Below are 17,528 nucleotides of genomic sequence, written 5' to 3'. Positions count from 1 at the left end.
TGCTGTAGCCATTTTAATATCTAACAAAATAGCCTTCAAACCAACACTAATCAGAAGAGATGGTAAAGGACGCTACATACTCAAAGGAAAAATCCACCAAGATGACACTGCAATTCCTGACATCTGTGTCCCAAACACAAGGGCATCCATGTTTGTAAAAGGAATGCTAATACAGCTTACATCACATATTGATCGTCACACCCGGATAGTGGGAGACTTCAATATGGGATTCTCACTAATGGACAGGTCATCCAGACAAAAACTAAACAGAAATACCGGAACCAACAGACGTTATAAACCACATGGGCCCAACATATTTATAGACATTTCACCCAAACACAAAAGAATATACTTTCTTCTCCGCACCTCGTGAATTTTCTCCACATACTTGAATATAAAGCAAGTCTCAACAGATAGAAGACACTGAAGTAACACCCTGCATCCTATCCGACCACCATGCATTAAAGCAAGATATCAACAACAGAAATAACAAGAGGCTTACACACTCACGGAAACTGAACAACACTCTATTGAATAAAAAATAGGTCAACAGACTTTCTAGAATTGAATGAAAATGAGTATACAACATACCCAAGCTCATGAGGCACAATGAAGGCTGTTCTAGGAGGCAAGTTCAAAGCCCTAAGTGCCTACATAAAAATATTGGAGAGATCTCATACTAGTAACTTAACAGCACACCTGAAAGCTCTATGACAAAAAGAAGGAACACATCCAAAAGGAGCAGATGGAAAGAAATAAACTCAGGGCTGAAATCACTAAAACATAAATAAACAAAAAACAATATAAAGAATCAATGAAACAAAGAGTTGGTTATTTTGAAGATCATTAAATACTTATTCAAATTAACTAAAAGGCACAGCAAGAATATCCAAAGTGATAAAATCAGAAATGGAAAGGACATAACAACAGACACCAAGGAAATCCAGAGAACCATAAGGACATACTTTAAAAATGTGTACTCCACCAAGGTGGAAAAATCTAAAGGAATGGATGATTTGCTCCACATATACTAGTTAGCAAAGTTAAATCAAGATCAGATAATCAACTTAAACAGACCTACAGTACTCAGTGAAATAGAATCAGTAATTAAAAGTCTAACTACTAAAAATAGCCTGGAATTCAGATGGTTTTAGCACAGAATTTTACCAGACTTTCAAAGAAAAGTTAATGCCAATAGTCCTCAAATTATTTGACAAATAGAAACATTGCCCAATTAATTTTATGAGGCTACAGTTACCCTGATACACAAATCACATTAAGTCCCAACAAGGAAAATTACAGACCAATTTCATGTATGAACATAGATGCAATTTCTCAATAAAATAGTTGCAAACCAAATCTAAGAACACATCTAAAAGATCATCCACCATGATTGAATAGGTTTCATGTCAGAGATGCAAGGATGGTTCAACATACCTAAACTGACAAATACAATCTACCATATAAACAAACTGAAAGATCACATCATCATGTCATTAGATGCAGAGAATGGCTGGGACTAAATCTCACCCCCTCCATGGTAAGTCTAGGCCACAGCCAACATCAACCTAAGTAGAGAGAAACTGAACTGAAATCAGGGATAAGTCAAGGTTGACCACCCTCTCCATACTCAGTATAATACCTGAAGTCTTAGCTAGAGCAAGAAGGAAACTGAAGGAGATAAAGGGAAGAAGCCAAACTATCATTGTTTGCAGATGATATGACAGTATATACAAGTGATTCTAAGAATTCCACCAAAAAATCCCTACAACCAATAAATACTTTCAGAAATGTAGCTGGATACAAAGTTAATATACAAAAATCAGTAGCCCTGCTATGTACAAATGACAAATGGACTGAGAAAGAAACCAGAGAAACAATGCTTTTCACAATAGACTCAGGTAATATAAACTATCTTGGGGTAGCTCTAACCAAGTGAGTGGAAGACTTGTATGATAAAAACTGTAAGACATCAAAGAAAGAACTTGAAGAAAATGGGAAATCCTCCTATGCTCATGGATTTGTAGGGTTAATGTAAATATGGCCACCTTACCAGTGCAAACTACAGATTCAATTCAATTCACATCAATAAAAACACTCAACTTGAAGCCATACCACACGCACACAGAGGATCTGATGTAGGCCATGCCGGCCCTGTACATTGTCTCAGTCTCTGAGTTCATGTAAGCTTTGCTCACGTGGAAACTTTGGAGATTATTTCATGACTGCATTGTAATTTTTGCCCTTGTCTTTTTACCTCCTATTCTAGAGCCAGCCAGCTACCATGCTGTGAACATTTTTAAACAACAACAACAACAACAACAACACACACACACACGTATGTTTATTTGGCAATGGAAGGAAGCATTTTGTCCATTTGCCAATAGGACCAATACTCAGTTCCTGCTAAGAGCTCAGACAGCACAGCTGAAGGCAAATCATCCTGAGTGGCTTAACCCATAACCTTTTATCTAAGATGCTCGTGAGTTATGGAGCTACAGAATCAGGCGAGATAAATCGTTGGGTTTTGTAATAATTTGCGATATAGCAATAAACTTATAATGAGGTAATATAAAAATTTCATAAAACATTTTGACTTGTTTCTTAATTTTTAAAATATAGACATACATGTTGCCTCAGAAATACAGATGTGCATTTAGAAAGTAGCTCGAAATACAGAAATCAATCCTCCTAACAATTGGCTTACAATTACTTTAAAAAAAGAATTAAGGTTAATATAACTCTCAGTAGTTTTGGTAAGATAAGCTGATGACGTTTTCCTAAGTGATCTGGGAGAGAAAGTACTAACTATGTGACAAAAGCTGCCCTTTCCAGCCCTTGTTAGTAACACAGACTTGAGCTCACTGCACACAAGCAGGCTGTTCCGGGCAGGGCAGGGCAGTTACCTGTTTTAAGTGGAGCTTAGAATGCTAATTCCTGACCTGGTCTCCTTGACCAAACAACCTCAATGCCCAGCATGGCCATTCGGGAGGAGAGTGCACTCACCATGTGCTCTAGAGCCTTGGAAAGCAGTTTTCTCCCAGAAGGCATGTCGAAATCGGCAATAATCCACAGAGTGACCGCATATATTACATCGTCTGAAATTTTCAAAAAGCAGAGGAAAATTAATTTTTCTAAACTCAAACTAAAGGGAAAAGAAATTTTCTTGTTAGAAAGTCCCACAAAATAACCATCTTAAAGTCATCCAAAAGTAGCACTGTATACTGGCTCTGTCCCTCCCGATTTGAGTATGTCAGTACATACATTTCACACACATGCAGACTCACAGAGTAAAGGAGGAGAAGGGACAGAGCACTATGTGGGGGCGGTCTCTGCATTTCCAGCAGGGGAGGGGCCCTTCTGTCTCTCCCAGTCCCCGCCTTGCGAAGCCAGACTGCCTTTGCTATGTGTTTGGGCTTCTCTTGGGGGGGGGGTGTTATTTGTTTGTTACACATCTGAAGATATTTGTAATGAATATAGAAAACAGCAATAGTGGTTTTGGGTTATCATTATTTAATCTCTATTTGTAGACTGTGAAAATCTGAAATCCAGAGGGAGAAGCCATTTTTCTTGTGTGTGTATGTGGGCACACGTCTGTATGTGCGTGCACACATAGATGCATGCCTAATACTCAGGGGATAACCTCATGTGTTTCAGAGGTGCAATTTATCTCTTTTTGAGACAGAGTCTCTCCCTCTCTCCCTGTCTCTCCCTCTCTCCCTCCCCCCTCCTTCCCTCCATCATAGAAACCACCAATTAGACGAGGCAGGTTAGCCGGGGATCACCAAGGATCTATCTGTCTCTCTCCCCACAGAGCTGGGATTGCAAGGTGAGGCACAACAGTGGGTCCTGGGGATAAACTAAGGTCCTCACGCTTTGGTGACACAATGGGCTGAGCTCTCTCTAAGCCCCATTTTCAATTCTGATGCCACGGTTAAATGATTATATATTTCATCAGTACACAGCACACAAAAGGTTACTTTCAGGGCTGCCAATGAAACTCACAAAATAATTGACTGTTTTTTTAGACCAGGTGACTAATTCAAAATGATTATTAGAAAAAAAACTGAGGCAATAATACATATATATATGTATATATATACGTATATATACATATATACATACGTATATATGTATATATACGTATGTATATATGTATATATATGTGTATGTATGTACATGAAACTACAGTTATTTTCACACTAAGTACTATTTATAGTAAAATAGCTTTATAAATGAGAGAAATTAAAAAGGATGACTCTGGTTTCACAGACAGCCATCAAGATCCTCCCGAACCTACTCTGTGCTCTGGGTGGGGCTGGGTGGGGGCTGACCTCCACAGCCACTGGAAGCCACTGTTAGTAGTGCAGTGATGTCCTAAGCTAAGAAGGGTTCCCAGTGTTGAATCCTCAGAGTTATGTGAGTCCATATTCATGATAAATCTAGAATGATAATATAAAATTTTCAGCCAACACTCCTTTAATTTGGAAGAGATTTAATGAAATTGGGTACTTTAGGCTAATTTGGAATAATATCCAGAGACTTTTTGAAATAACCCAACCTGGTGTCTGACTCTTGACACTGCCAAGGACCCAGTGTGCCACCATTAGGATGGAAATATACTAGGTTTTATCACATGTTGCATTTTTTAAAGGAGGTGAAATTCAGATTCAATCTCCAGAATTTTGGAAAGTTGCCTGTCTTTGCTTTCTTTAAGTCTCTAAGGTATAAATTTACCTCTTACAACCTCTGCTAAAGCAATCCTGACTAATAAAAGAATTGCAAGGGTTGCGGGGGGGGGGTATTATCAACCCAAACCCCAAATTGTACTACAAAGCTTTAGTAAACAGCATGGTTTTCGCACAAAAAACCAAACCAAACCAAACAGAAAATGATCAATGGAGTAGAATTGGACATCCAGCTCCAAGAGGTGCTGGTACAAGCCTTTAATCTGAGCATTTGGGATACAGAGGCAAAAGCTGGTAGATCTCTGTGAATTCCAGAACACCCTGGTCTACAAAGTGAGTTCCCGGAAAGTCAGGGCTGTTACACAGAGAAACCCTGTCTTGAAAAACCAGAAACAAACCAAACCAAACCACCACCAACAACAAAAACCAAACCAACAGAACTGAACACCCAAACATAAATCCATATACCTGTGAACACCAGAGTTTTGATAAAGAAGCCAGAAACACACTGGTTTAATGACAGCATCTCTAATAAATGTTCCTAGTAAAACTAATGGCTCCCATCCAATGCCCAAATTCCCAAAGATTGTCTATAAATGTATGTTTTCATTTAAATGGACTTGGTTATATAAAATAAAGAAAGAAAGAAAGAAAGAACGAAAATACCTAATGCCTACATTGTAGAAGAATCCAAACAGGTACATACTTATCAATATGCACAAAACTCAAGTCCAATTGGATCAAAGACCTCAACAGAAAACAAGATATATTGAACCCAACAAAAGAGAAAGTTGGGAATAACCTTGAATTCATTGGCACAGGAGAAACCTTTCTGAACAGAACAGCATCAGCATAGGCACTAAGATAAAAAATTAACAACAATAAAAAAAATTAACTGAAAGCTTCTTTAAGGCAAAGGACACCATTGTTTGGACAGCCTACAGTGGCAGCCTACAGAATGGCAATAGATTTTTACCACCTACACATATGAGAGAAGGCTAATATTCAAAATATTATAAAGAGCTCAAAAATTATATTACCAACAAAACAACTCAGCTTAATAACCAGTACAGATATGTTTAGTAATCAGGGAAATACAAATCGAAACCACTTGGAGATGCCACCCTCTACCCGTCAGCAGTCAAGCACTCATCCGTGGCGGGTAGGAGGGCAAACTTGTCCAGCCACTGTGGAGGCCAGCGCAGTTGTTCCTCAGGAAGCTGGGAACCTGTCCACCTCGAGAGCCAGCTCTACCACTTCTGGACATACCCTCTATATAAGCTTCATGTTATCACATGGACACTTGCCCACACATGCTCATCACGGTTGTAGTCATAGCATCTAGAAACATCAGTGTTTTGCTGAGATATCATCAGAGAAACCTTCTGCAATATGATGGAAACAAACACAGAGACCCACAGCCAGGCATCAGCAGACCGAGGAAGACCTTGGAATACAGGGAACTCTATAGGAGAGGAGCTGGGGATAATCCACCTTAGGAGAGACTGTATTCTTTTATCAGATTAAACATCTAAGAAAAAAAACCCAAAAGGAACGAAGAACTCAGAGAAAACAAGGCATTTAAAACGGTAGGACCGATGAGCATAGGAAGTCACAGACTGAGCCAGCATGGTGTGGTCCTCCTGGTATCCAGAGCTGAGAGTAGAAGTAAACATACAAGCTCAAATCCCAAACTCAGAAGCTGTCTCTAAATGATAACCACTCACAAGGAAAAGTTAGTTGCTCCCAAAGGTGTCTCACTGCGTACATACAGCACTCTTAAGGTCAGGCCCCGTGCACAGCACTAGATGTCCAACACAAAACAAACCCAATGGTAGTTTTAGAGGGTTTTTCTTGGTTTTTTGTTTGTTTGTTTTTGGTCTCGTAATGCTTTGATTGGGCATTTTTTCTTCCTTTCCCTCCCCTTATATTATAGATACTTTTCGTATATGTTACAGTTTCTGATTTTGTATTTTTAGGGGATTCTGCACATGCCAGTATGTGTGTTTCTGAATCTATATTGTTTCTTGTGTTTTTCTCTTTGGCTCTTTGTTTCTCATGTTTGTTTCGTTCTATTCAGATCCATCTGTTTTATTTTATATTCTTTTCCTTTTTTTGATCTTAAAAAGAAAAAGAAACCCTCCTGTTTATTTTCTAATGAGAAAGATGAAGAAAGGGTGAGGATCAGGGTAGGTGGGGAGGCCTGGGAGGATTTGGGGGATGCAAAATCATGATCAGAATATCTTATATGGAAAGTTCCATTTCAATTAAAATAAAAGAGAAAAAAACGAAACAGATCAGACCACGAAAACCTACGGTAAACACGGTCTATTCATCTACTTGAGTGTCCATCTGCTCCTTGACAAACCTGTGGTCCAGCAGCAGGCCTCTTTCTAACCTCTCAACGCCTTACTGCCTTGGGCTCTCCTTTTCCAGATGCGATCCTCAACTTCAGCAAGAAATCGATTTTGTTGACTTATAAGTGGAAACACTATCATCTCATCTAATACAGAAATTTCATTTTCACTCATGGACCCATTAAAATAGATTTAAATAGGTTGTATTACTTACTTCACATAGTAAAAATGGGTCATCATACTTTTATAAAAAATAAAAGAGCCACTATTGAACTCCTGTTACATACATGATTAATGAGGCTAAGAGGGACATTCCCCCAGTTCTAACAAATATTATATTGTAACAAATTATAAACTGACTTGGACTGAAGTCCAAGGCCTATTCAAAAATAGGAGCAGAGTGACATCTGTTAACCACCTGCCTTTCTAATGTTTTTTTTTTATTACTTTAGGAACAAATTACAGAAAACTGTGCTCATTACCTTCTTGGGTTAAATAATGCATGCTTTGTGCAATCACAGCACTCTTATCTTGTGAATCCAAGAAAGAGAAAGTAGAGAAATCCTCAATATCAGCAGTCACTGAAATAAGAAATATTTAAAACTTGTTACTGAATCATCCACAATAAGCATTTCTATGACAATGTAAGAATGGTTATTTACCTGATGAAGATAATAAATTAAGGTACTGTGGTTCAGTGTGCAAAATCAGAGAATTTAAACGAGGCACAACATTATTCTTATCCATCAGGAAATCAATTGCATTGATTTCATCATTTAATGTTCCCTAAAATAGGAAAATTTCACTTTATTAATGTGGATAATGTATATGCACATTGTTATGTAATTCATGTAAATATACTTGGTTTAAAATAAAATTTAAAAACATGTATAGTAAGCTTTCTTATAAAATTATAAATATTCTACCTAATTTAATTATTAAATGATCAAGATGAAAAATTTCATTCATCTTATACCATTAAAGTTTTCAATATAAGGGCTGGAGAGGTGAGTCAACACTTGAAGAGCAAGCACTGGTTGCTCTTCCAGAGGACCTGGGTTTGATTCTCAGCACCCACATGGCAGCTCACAACTGTCTGTAACTCCAGCTACAGAGGATCTAGCACCATCACACAGACATATTCAGGAAAAGCACGAACACACATAAAAATTAAAAAAAAATATTTAAAGAATTTTCAACATATTGTAACTATAGTTCATGCTATTTTCTTATAAATGCATACCTACCATAACGACATTCCTCTGTAGGTATACAACTGCATCCACCATTTTTTCCAGAATGGCTCCTTTCAGTCCTTCGGTGTCCATCTCGGTGAGGTCAATGGGTTCCCCATTATACAGAGCTTGAGGCAAAGCATCGAGGCCAGTCATCTTATAAAAGCTTGTTCCCGCCTATTTATTAGAGATACCAGGGGTTAAATAAAACACAGCTACTTGAGAAATGAAACAGAAACAGTTCTCTGCTTTTATGTCATGGGAAAAACTGTCAATTTTGTTATTTATGCCCATGCATGCAAAAGAAAGCTACCTACCTTCATATAGCAAGGACCAGAGAGTGTCTCCTGCCAAGCATTAGCTTGCGAATACTTTAGGCGTTTATCTCTGCTGCAATGAACTCTGTTGTTAGCAGGAGGCTCACAGACAATTCACAAACACATTTTTTTTTTTTTTGGCTGTCCCAGAAGTTCTTTACAAAACAGTGATGGTCTTGTTGATCCTTGATGTTCAGTATGATATTTACTTAACACCAAAACACTTATCCATACTACAAACTATTTCATTCTGCACTTCTGCAATAAACACACCTTGACTCAGTCCATGAGAATTACATCGCCCATGGTGAAAATACAACCGATGACCATTCCTCAACAGGTTCACTGGATGCTTACAAATTAAAGCAAGGCTACAAGGGGTCCAGAAAAGGGTCATTTAACAAGTTTGAGCATGGACAGGAAGGGATAAGTAAAGGCTTTTGTTAGACAATGACATTGAAAGCCATAGACGAATAAACGTTTTCCAGGAAGACAAAATGGAGAAAGACGACAGTCCAACGGAAGGACGGGACAGCAGAGCAAGATGGAGAAGGACAGTCCAACAGACAGACGGGACAGCAGAGCAAGATGGAGAAGGACAGTCCAACGGACAGACGGGACAGCAGAGCAAGATGGAGAAGGACAGTCCAACGGAAGGACGGGGCAGCAGAGCAAGATGGAGAAGGACAGTCCAACGGACAGACAGGACAGCAGAGCAAGATGGAGAAGGACAGTCCAACGGACAGACGGCACAGCAGAGCAAGATGGAGAAGGACAGTCCAACGGAAGGACGGGGCAGCAGAGCAAGATGGAGAAGGACAGTCCAACGGACAGACGGGACAGCAGAGCAAGAGCTGGAAGGGAAGCGAGAATGTGGCATTTGGGCGATGGCGACAACTATCGGTGTGACACACAGGGTGCAGAACTGTCAGCTCTGTCGTCAGAGGCATTTAGTCGGAGTCCCCGGGGCTTGCCTTTCACCTTTTGAACAATTCATTCATGTGGCATGGCACATGTAGGCTAAGAAACTACATACACCGTAACTGCTCCTTTTCTGATATAGGATCAGAAGGGTTTAGATTTTGGAGTATTTTCAGACTCTATCATAATTTTTACTGAAGATCTAAATGCTGAATCATGATCAATGTTTTTGGATTCTAAACCTTGTGGCTATCCAGCATGAAGCATGTGGTGGGACAGATGCAGAGTAAGTCATTTCCAATGAAAGGCTATCCTATATTAGAACTTCAACTGCACCCAGATCTGTCTGACCAAGAGCCTGAGCTCTTAACCACAGCCACAGCAGTGTAAGGTTCAGTGACAAACGTATGGTCATATTACTAATTTCAAAGAGAACACAGCAGCAACACTGGGACAATGAGCTGCAGTTGTGTGGGAAGCCACTTGAGAACCAGAATGGTGTGGCAGCGAACAAGAACGATTGCCAGGGATATTTAACAGGCAGAACTGACTCAAAGAGGAAATCAAATGTTCAGGTCGCCTGCCACACTTCCAGCAGAGGTGGTCTGCGAACAGTGATGTCATCTCATCTGCAGAGCATGATGGAGGAAAGGGTATGGGGTAACAAGGGACGCGATAGGCTTCCTTTTAGATGCTTTGACTGCATGTTCATGGGAATCCTCTAGGCAGACACATGCCTGTGGTGTCCATGTTTGTGTGTATGTGTGTGCACATACGTGAGTGTTCGTGTGCTATGCGTATATGTGTGAGCACAGGCGCATGAGTATGGAGATCAGAAATTAATGCTGGATATCTTATCTCAATTGCTTTATACTTGTCCTGGAAAATGTTTGAGGCAGGGCCTCTCATTGGCCCAGAAGGTCATCAGTTTGGATGGATGGTTGACCAGTTAAGCCCCAGGGACCTTGCTCTCCCAGGCATACGCCACCATCCTCAGCTTTTTATTTCTTAATATGCGATCGGGGGATCTGAACTCAGGTCCCCATGCTTGCAGGGCAGACACTTTACCAACTGTGCCATCCCCCAGGCCTGCCTTTCCCCTACAGTCTACAACTTCTAATTAAGCAACCCATGTATTCCAAATTATTAGTTACCAAAGACAAACAAATGGCATAATTCTATACTTTTAGACTATATGTCTCTTTTGGCCTTAGCCAAACATTTTCAATGCATCATTTCACATACATGGAAGTTCACAGGCATCTCAAATACCACATTCAAAAAAGCTGAAATTGGGGCTAGTGAGATGGCTCGGTAGCTAAGAGAGCTGCCTGCTCTTCCACAGGTCGTGAGTTCAATTCCCAGCAACCACACGACAGCTCACAACCCTCTATAATGGAATCTGTTCCGCCTTCTGGCCTCCAGATGTACATGCAGACAGAGCACTCATATGTAAAAAATAAAATTAAAAAAGAAGCTGAAATATCTTTCACTTGTGTTTTTGTGGGGAGAGATCTTAGAACCCACATTAGTCATTTCGAGCATGAAATGTGTGGGGTCACAATCACCCTCATGTTTAACCTCCTCACTGTATTCTTCTGGCCTAGTGGGAACGTTTCACTCCACTAATTCTCCCCACAACCTCTTGCCTTTCTACTCTGCAGCTAGGAGCCCAGTGACGTAGACCCCACATGGCGGGACTGTGCTGTGGCGCTCTGTGCCTGGCATCTCCCTTTGTACAACGTCCAATCTTACCGATCTCCCTTTGTCATATTTGGAACTGGTCCCCAAAATATCCAAAATGTCAGCATAAGGGGCTTTATTCTGAAGCACACTCTTCACGTTGTCCACAGAGAGTACACGATGGCCCTTCACTTTTTGGTACATCTGTGGAAACAGAGATATATTTCTTTTTATAGCAATTAGTTTTCTTTCTCTAAGAATATAATTGATGTTTACAAAATAAAGAACATGTCTTGTAAATTCTTTTAGTTTGTTGATTGCGAAACAGGGTCGCAGGTACCTCTGGGTTGGCCTCAAGTTCACCATGTAGCTAAGGATGACCTCCAAGTAATGCCTTTTGCCTCCCTTAGTGCTGGCCCACAGGCAGGTACCCTATCTGATTCTGCAGTGCTGGGCAGAACTTAGGAGTGTACTCTATCAAGCTACAGTTGCATGTCCCTGTGGTTTAATTCTAAGGATAATAAACAAGCACATTACATACAGGTAGACAGATCACTTACATCAGACATTACCTTTAGTAACTATTTAAAACACTGTATAACTTTTATAAATGATATTTCAGAACTGTTTCATTTCACTTCTTACTGCTCTCCACTAAGTGCCTCATTGCTGGGTCCTCTCTTATCTTCCCTGTCCTCACATGCTCTAAGTGCACCCGCATACCGGTCACCTTACTCGTCTTTCCTTCTAAAAGCCGTGTGCGCCATAAACAGGTATGTACACATATCTGTGTGGGTGAGCGTGCACATGTGGGCACATGTGGATGCCAGAGACTGACAGAGTGCTGACAGAGGCTGGTGGCAAGAGGCCATGGGAACGCACAGCAGTGACGGACAGCCAGTGTTTAACAAGTCACCGGATGTATGCTTCCTGTTGCGTTGTTTCTCAGGCGCTGTAACTATACCGCCCTAATACAAACAGCTGTGGGGTTCTTTCCTGGTGTGTCTCACACTTGTTGGGCACACATATAGCTGTGGAGAGTCAGGAAGATGATTTCTGCTTAAACTGTGTAATTCTGGTAAATAGAATATAATATTAGGATATGTTACATTAATCAGACTGACATAGGATTATCAGTCACAAAGATGGCCTTTTACACAGACAAGCTAACTTTACACCCCACAGCAAATTCAAAGCAGGCTGGTTGCCCCTGGAGACAAATACATGAGGTCATTTTCCCAGGTGGTGTTGGTTGCTGATTGAGGGTCAGAGCTTGAAGCTACTTTAGTCTGGTCGTACTTCCTCCCACTCAAGGTCTAGCTAATTAACTGTTATTGTTAAATCTTGAATTCCAATGTCATTTACTGTCTGGGAAAGAGCTAAGTACGTGGCCAAATGTTACTCACTGGCCAGTCAAAATGGCATCCCTAGCCCAAGAGAAAGGACATGGCTTATCTCGTGTTTTGAGAATGGGTTGGGCCCTGAAAGCGTACCTGTAATTGTCCAGGGTTTGGCTGTGGTGTTGCGGAGCGAGAGTGGCTGTGGAGAGGTCAGGGTGAGAAACCAAGAAGATGCAAGGAGAGAGATGTAGCAGGATGTGAAGAGATGTCATGACTGAATACAGAAATATGTAACTGTGCAGGAGAGGGTTAGATCATGCAAAGAGAGAGATGTAACTGTGGTGAGATTGTCAAGAAAGAGAGATTACTTAAGTAGAAGTACAGAGAAGGTCACCTGAGATTCAACATGGAGGACGGAGAGAGCAGAACGCCAGCCCCTCCCTCTGGTAAGATGAGACCACGTGGACTGTTTGACTTTATGCTATATAAACTGGGCATGCAGGACCCACAGGAAAGTGACTGCTGATACAAGATGGACATTGCTATAGAGTTCCTGCTTCATGGAAGAATCTGCCAGACAGTCTGCAGGACACAGAGAAAAGTGACTGACAAACTGCCAATACAGGTGGACAGTTTAAAGTTTCCTGCTTTGCTTAGGAGTCTGCCAGACATACTATGGCCTATGGGCTGAAGATGGAACATTACAGAAGAACTTTGGGTGACTGGCCAGGCAGTGAGTTGTCTCTGTCATTTCTACAGTTTATATATTATCCTTCTGTGGTCTTTGAAGGAATTGAAGACAGATAGTTATGGTTATAGTTTTCCTTAGTTAGGATTAAAGATAAATTACATATAGGACTTTAGACTCACAAAGCTAGGATAGATGATGGAATATTTTCTTTAAATCTTGCTAAATGTTAATGGACTAAATATTGTTAACTGTGGTTCTTATTTAATAACTGTTTTGTTATATGTTTTACTATGTTAAACCCCTTCTTTTTATTTAAACAGAAAAGATGATGGGAGATGTCATCCTGTAAATACGTTTCTCTTATTGGTTAATGAATAAAGCACTGTTGGCCAATAGGAAAGGAAGATAGGAGGGACTAGCAGACAAGGAGGAAAGAGGAAGGAGTAAGGAGGAGTCAACATGTAGAGACTGGAGAGAGCAGAATGCCAGCCCTACTCTCTGGTAAGATGAGACCACGTGGAAATACTTAGATTAATAGAAATGGGTTAATATTTAAGACAGAGCTAGCCAATAAGAAATGCTGGTAACAGGCTAACAGCATTATATCTTGAGAGAGAGAGAGAGAGAGAGAGAGAGAGAGAGAGAGAGAGAGGGAGGTCACCTTCAGGAAAGCATGTCCCATTCCTTTTTTCTTAGGTTACCACCAGAAAGCAAGTCCTTATTTTTCCATCAGATAGAGAAGTCTAGCAACTCTCAGATAAGACTTTTTTCCTAAGCCCTTGCTACTCTGAGGTCTTTTTATGACCCTGGAGGAGATCTGGAAGCTGGGCTCTTGGTCAGCCAAAACTGGCTTTGGAAAATCTTCCTTTCCTTGTGTACACTGAACCTAGAGCTCACTCTTTTGGCTGGGCCGGCAGGTCAGCAAGCGCCTGGCATCTTCTTGTCGCCACCCCGCCACAGTGATGGAGTTACAGTTGGGCACTGACGAACAGTGACAAATGCAAGTGATGGGCACCAACTACAAGAGACATTAGCTTCTGATACAACATGATTATACAATAGGTTCAGTATTGGTAAAGGTCTTACTTTCTCAGTTATGTTTTAACAATATGGATTCTTTTAATAAGATTCTTAGCAATTTGTGACTTTTCTCAGTATAAATCTTGTTTCGGTTTGTAATATAGTAGGAATCCATTTAAAACAATATAGATGGATATTAATCAATGTCTAAGTGAATTTCGACCAAGTCTTATATAAACCCTCTAGCAGCCAGTGAGTTAGTAAAGTTAAGGTAGATTTATTACCGGCGCATGTTATTACATAGGACTACCTCTCAGCGAACACTGTTCCCCTAGCGGGACATTTAATCATCACTTGTATCTTAATGATCTTCTGTGATGATCAGCAGGCTACTAACTCTCAGACAACAGCACTTTTAGCACAAAGTAGCATAAAAGCTAACTGTGAGCCAGTCTACAGACTGTACTAAAACTGTTTACAAAACATTCTGATTTGTTATTTCCCCATAATCGGGTTCTTAGTGATTTCTGACTTTATAGTATCTTTCCAAACATAGCATTATCTTTCAAACAGCTGTCTGTCACTCAGTGATCTCACCCTATGAAACTGTTTAGGAAGAGTCTATTATATTTGAATCATTTAGAGCGGAGGTTCTCAATCTGTGGCTTCTGACCCCGTGGGGGGAGGGGGGTCACACATCAGATATCCTGAATATCTGGTATTTACATTATGATTTATAACAGTAGGGAAAGTCAAGTTATGAAGTAGCAACACCGTAATTGTATGGCCAGGGTAGCACGGGGAACTGTGTTAAAGGGTCACAGCCTTAGGGAGGTTGAGAACCACTGCTTTAGAGGCTCTAAATCACTGCACTAAGTCTTTATTCAAAACATAGCTCAGGATTCCTCAAAAAACATATTCTGTTATGTTTTCTCTAAGTTCAGACACATACAACTTAATTTCTTACAAGGTAACTTATTCTAAGTAAATGGATATACTCTGGTAGAGGCTCAGTTGCCTGCTTATAAAATTAGAACAATGGCATATATTTTACTGTTGGGGAATCAAATTTATCTGTACTAATTTCCAGGAATATTTTCATATACTTAAAATGATGTAATAATAGTAAATATAACGACACAAGAAAATTATTTATCCAGAAAAACTATCTAGTGCATAAACTCACATGTATCATGGAGATAAATGCTTCTGATACATCATAGTTTTCTTCAATATAATTGAAAGCTCGCCAAAGAGCGACTCCAGCATCCACTGCTCCATCAACTTCATTATCCACATTCAGAATGAACACAAAACCGATTCTGGGCAAAGAGGACGATCAAGTAAGTAATGTTACAATTATCTCTCAAATAACAATAAATCACCACTTAAAGTATTATACTGTGACATCTACATGGAGGAAATATATTAGATATGGAAAGGGAAATATTATTTGAAAAGTTTAATTATAATGCCTATTCATCCACATCCCCACAGCTATTACAGTCCTGCCAAATGTCAATCACACTCTAGTGGCAATTATAAATTTCCAGAGTGACCATATATTTCCCCAGACAGCAACATACACACACACATATATATATATATATATACATACATGCATGCATGCATACATGCATACATACATACATACATACATACATATAAGAATACTGTTAAGCTTTGACTAACAAAGTCTACCACAAGGGTGTAGGACACTTCACACCCAGCCACGTGTCCAGGGTCCAGTGTCTGTTCCAGTGTGAGACTGCTGATGTAAACTGCCACACCCATCATCTCTGCACATAGCATAAGCATCACCAGGTTGAGTTTAATAATACCAAGTTACAATTACCTAAGAGGAATTTCATTGTGATAGTAAAACTCTGCCAAACGTATAAAGTCTGCGGTGTATTCCTGAGCAGGATCAATAAACAGAACCTACAAGAATGAACATAGTTATTACTAGTAGACTTTAGAATTTTCATGAATTTGAAATGTGTTCTAATTTCAGAAATTTAAAGCATAAAATTCAAGGTATAAGATTTCAAAAAAAAATCTGCCTTGAATAGGCAAGAATTTCATAATTTATGAAGATTTATGATAGTTACACAGTGATATAATTATGCATGGAACCCTGAGAAGATTAAAGACATTCTTGGTGGACCCACAATGTAAAGTGTATTTATTTCCCAACAGTGAGATGCCTCATGTCACATGCCCAATGGCGCTCTGTGAAAATTTAAAAACATTGAATGATTATAACTTTCTGAAGAGCTTAAAGGAAATAATAAGATACAGACTTCGTAGGCAAAACACAATCACACAAACAGACACTTTACACTCTGAGGTGTTTCTCTACACACTTCAAAATCCCAAAAGCTTGTTTGACTATTTAGAATTGTAGTAATGAACCAATGAATATTTATGAAAAATTTGTATTTATCTATTTTTCCTGACTATAAACTTTAAAATATAGCATTAAAGTTATAAATTCCATTGAAATGATATACAAATAATCATTCTATAAAGCTACATGAAAATCCTGGCTTCTGACCACCCCTTCAGATGGCCAGGCCACACCCAGCTGGTTGTCTCAGGGGAGTACTTCCTCACCCTTGACATGCTAACTAGTCAGTTGCAAGGAAATCAAAACAGAATGTTATCGTCATAAAACAAGGTATAACAAGTAAAATAATAAAAAAAAACTCACCAGATTATGAAAATTACGCCTTATGGATGGAACTTTTCCATGTAACACTGGTTTCAGAAATTCCCAGCAACTTGAAGGCCAAGTAATATACAAACCACCATTTTCTAAGTCGTTAATCCACTGGAAAAGAACCCAGAAACTTGTTAAAGCTACAGTAACATAATAGTTACGGCACTTTCAAATTTAGATTTTTTTTTTGTTGTTGTTGCACTAAATCACAGGTGAAAACATACAGATTTTTTGTTTTATTTTTAGTTGTGTGTATTAGTTGGTATGTGATGGTACAGGAGGAATGTGCTTACTGGGCCAGAAGAGTTTAGTTTTTCTGCACTCTATAGCAGACTTCTAAGTTAACTTAACAGACAATATAAAGATGTAATTGTCTCACTTTTAATAGTAGTCAGAACAACCAGAGAGAATAGCAAAGAGGTAAGGTTTGAACACTATAAACCGGCTAAAAGTATCTTTCCTCCAACACTACCAGTGCACATTCTTCTCAAGTACACACGCGGCACTCTGTAGGATAAATACATGATCTCAGCACAAAAAGGAAGTCTCAGCAG

At 39.5% G+C, this 17,528-nt stretch overlaps 1 protein-coding gene across 1 annotated transcript in view; it reads right to left on the bottom strand.

Annotated features, from left to right (window-relative positions):
• The window catches only part of Uggt2 (UDP-glucose glycoprotein glucosyltransferase 2), an 88,487-nt gene that overhangs the window by 42,863 nt on the left and 28,096 nt on the right, over window positions 1-17,528 (bottom strand). The window contains exons 13-20 of the mRNA XM_051195220.1: window positions 16,966-17,085; window positions 16,108-16,193; window positions 15,439-15,574; window positions 11,274-11,405; window positions 8,293-8,457; window positions 7,708-7,831; window positions 7,528-7,626; window positions 3,007-3,098 (exon numbers count right to left, since the gene is read on the bottom strand). Of these exons, the coding sequence (XP_051051177.1) occupies window positions 3,007-3,098; window positions 7,528-7,626; window positions 7,708-7,831; window positions 8,293-8,457; window positions 11,274-11,405; window positions 15,439-15,574; window positions 16,108-16,193; window positions 16,966-17,085 (954 nt within the window). The remainder of the gene's footprint in view (window positions 1-3,006; window positions 3,099-7,527; window positions 7,627-7,707; window positions 7,832-8,292; window positions 8,458-11,273; window positions 11,406-15,438; window positions 15,575-16,107; window positions 16,194-16,965; window positions 17,086-17,528) is intronic.

This window comes from Phodopus roborovskii, unplaced genomic scaffold, assembly GCF_943737965.1.
Source record: "Phodopus roborovskii unplaced genomic scaffold, PHOROB, whole genome shotgun sequence".
NCBI classification, from domain to species: Eukaryota; Metazoa; Chordata; class Mammalia; order Rodentia; family Cricetidae; genus Phodopus; species Phodopus roborovskii.
Note: the sequence above shows the minus strand (reverse complement) of the source record. Positions and strands in the feature narration are given on the sequence as shown.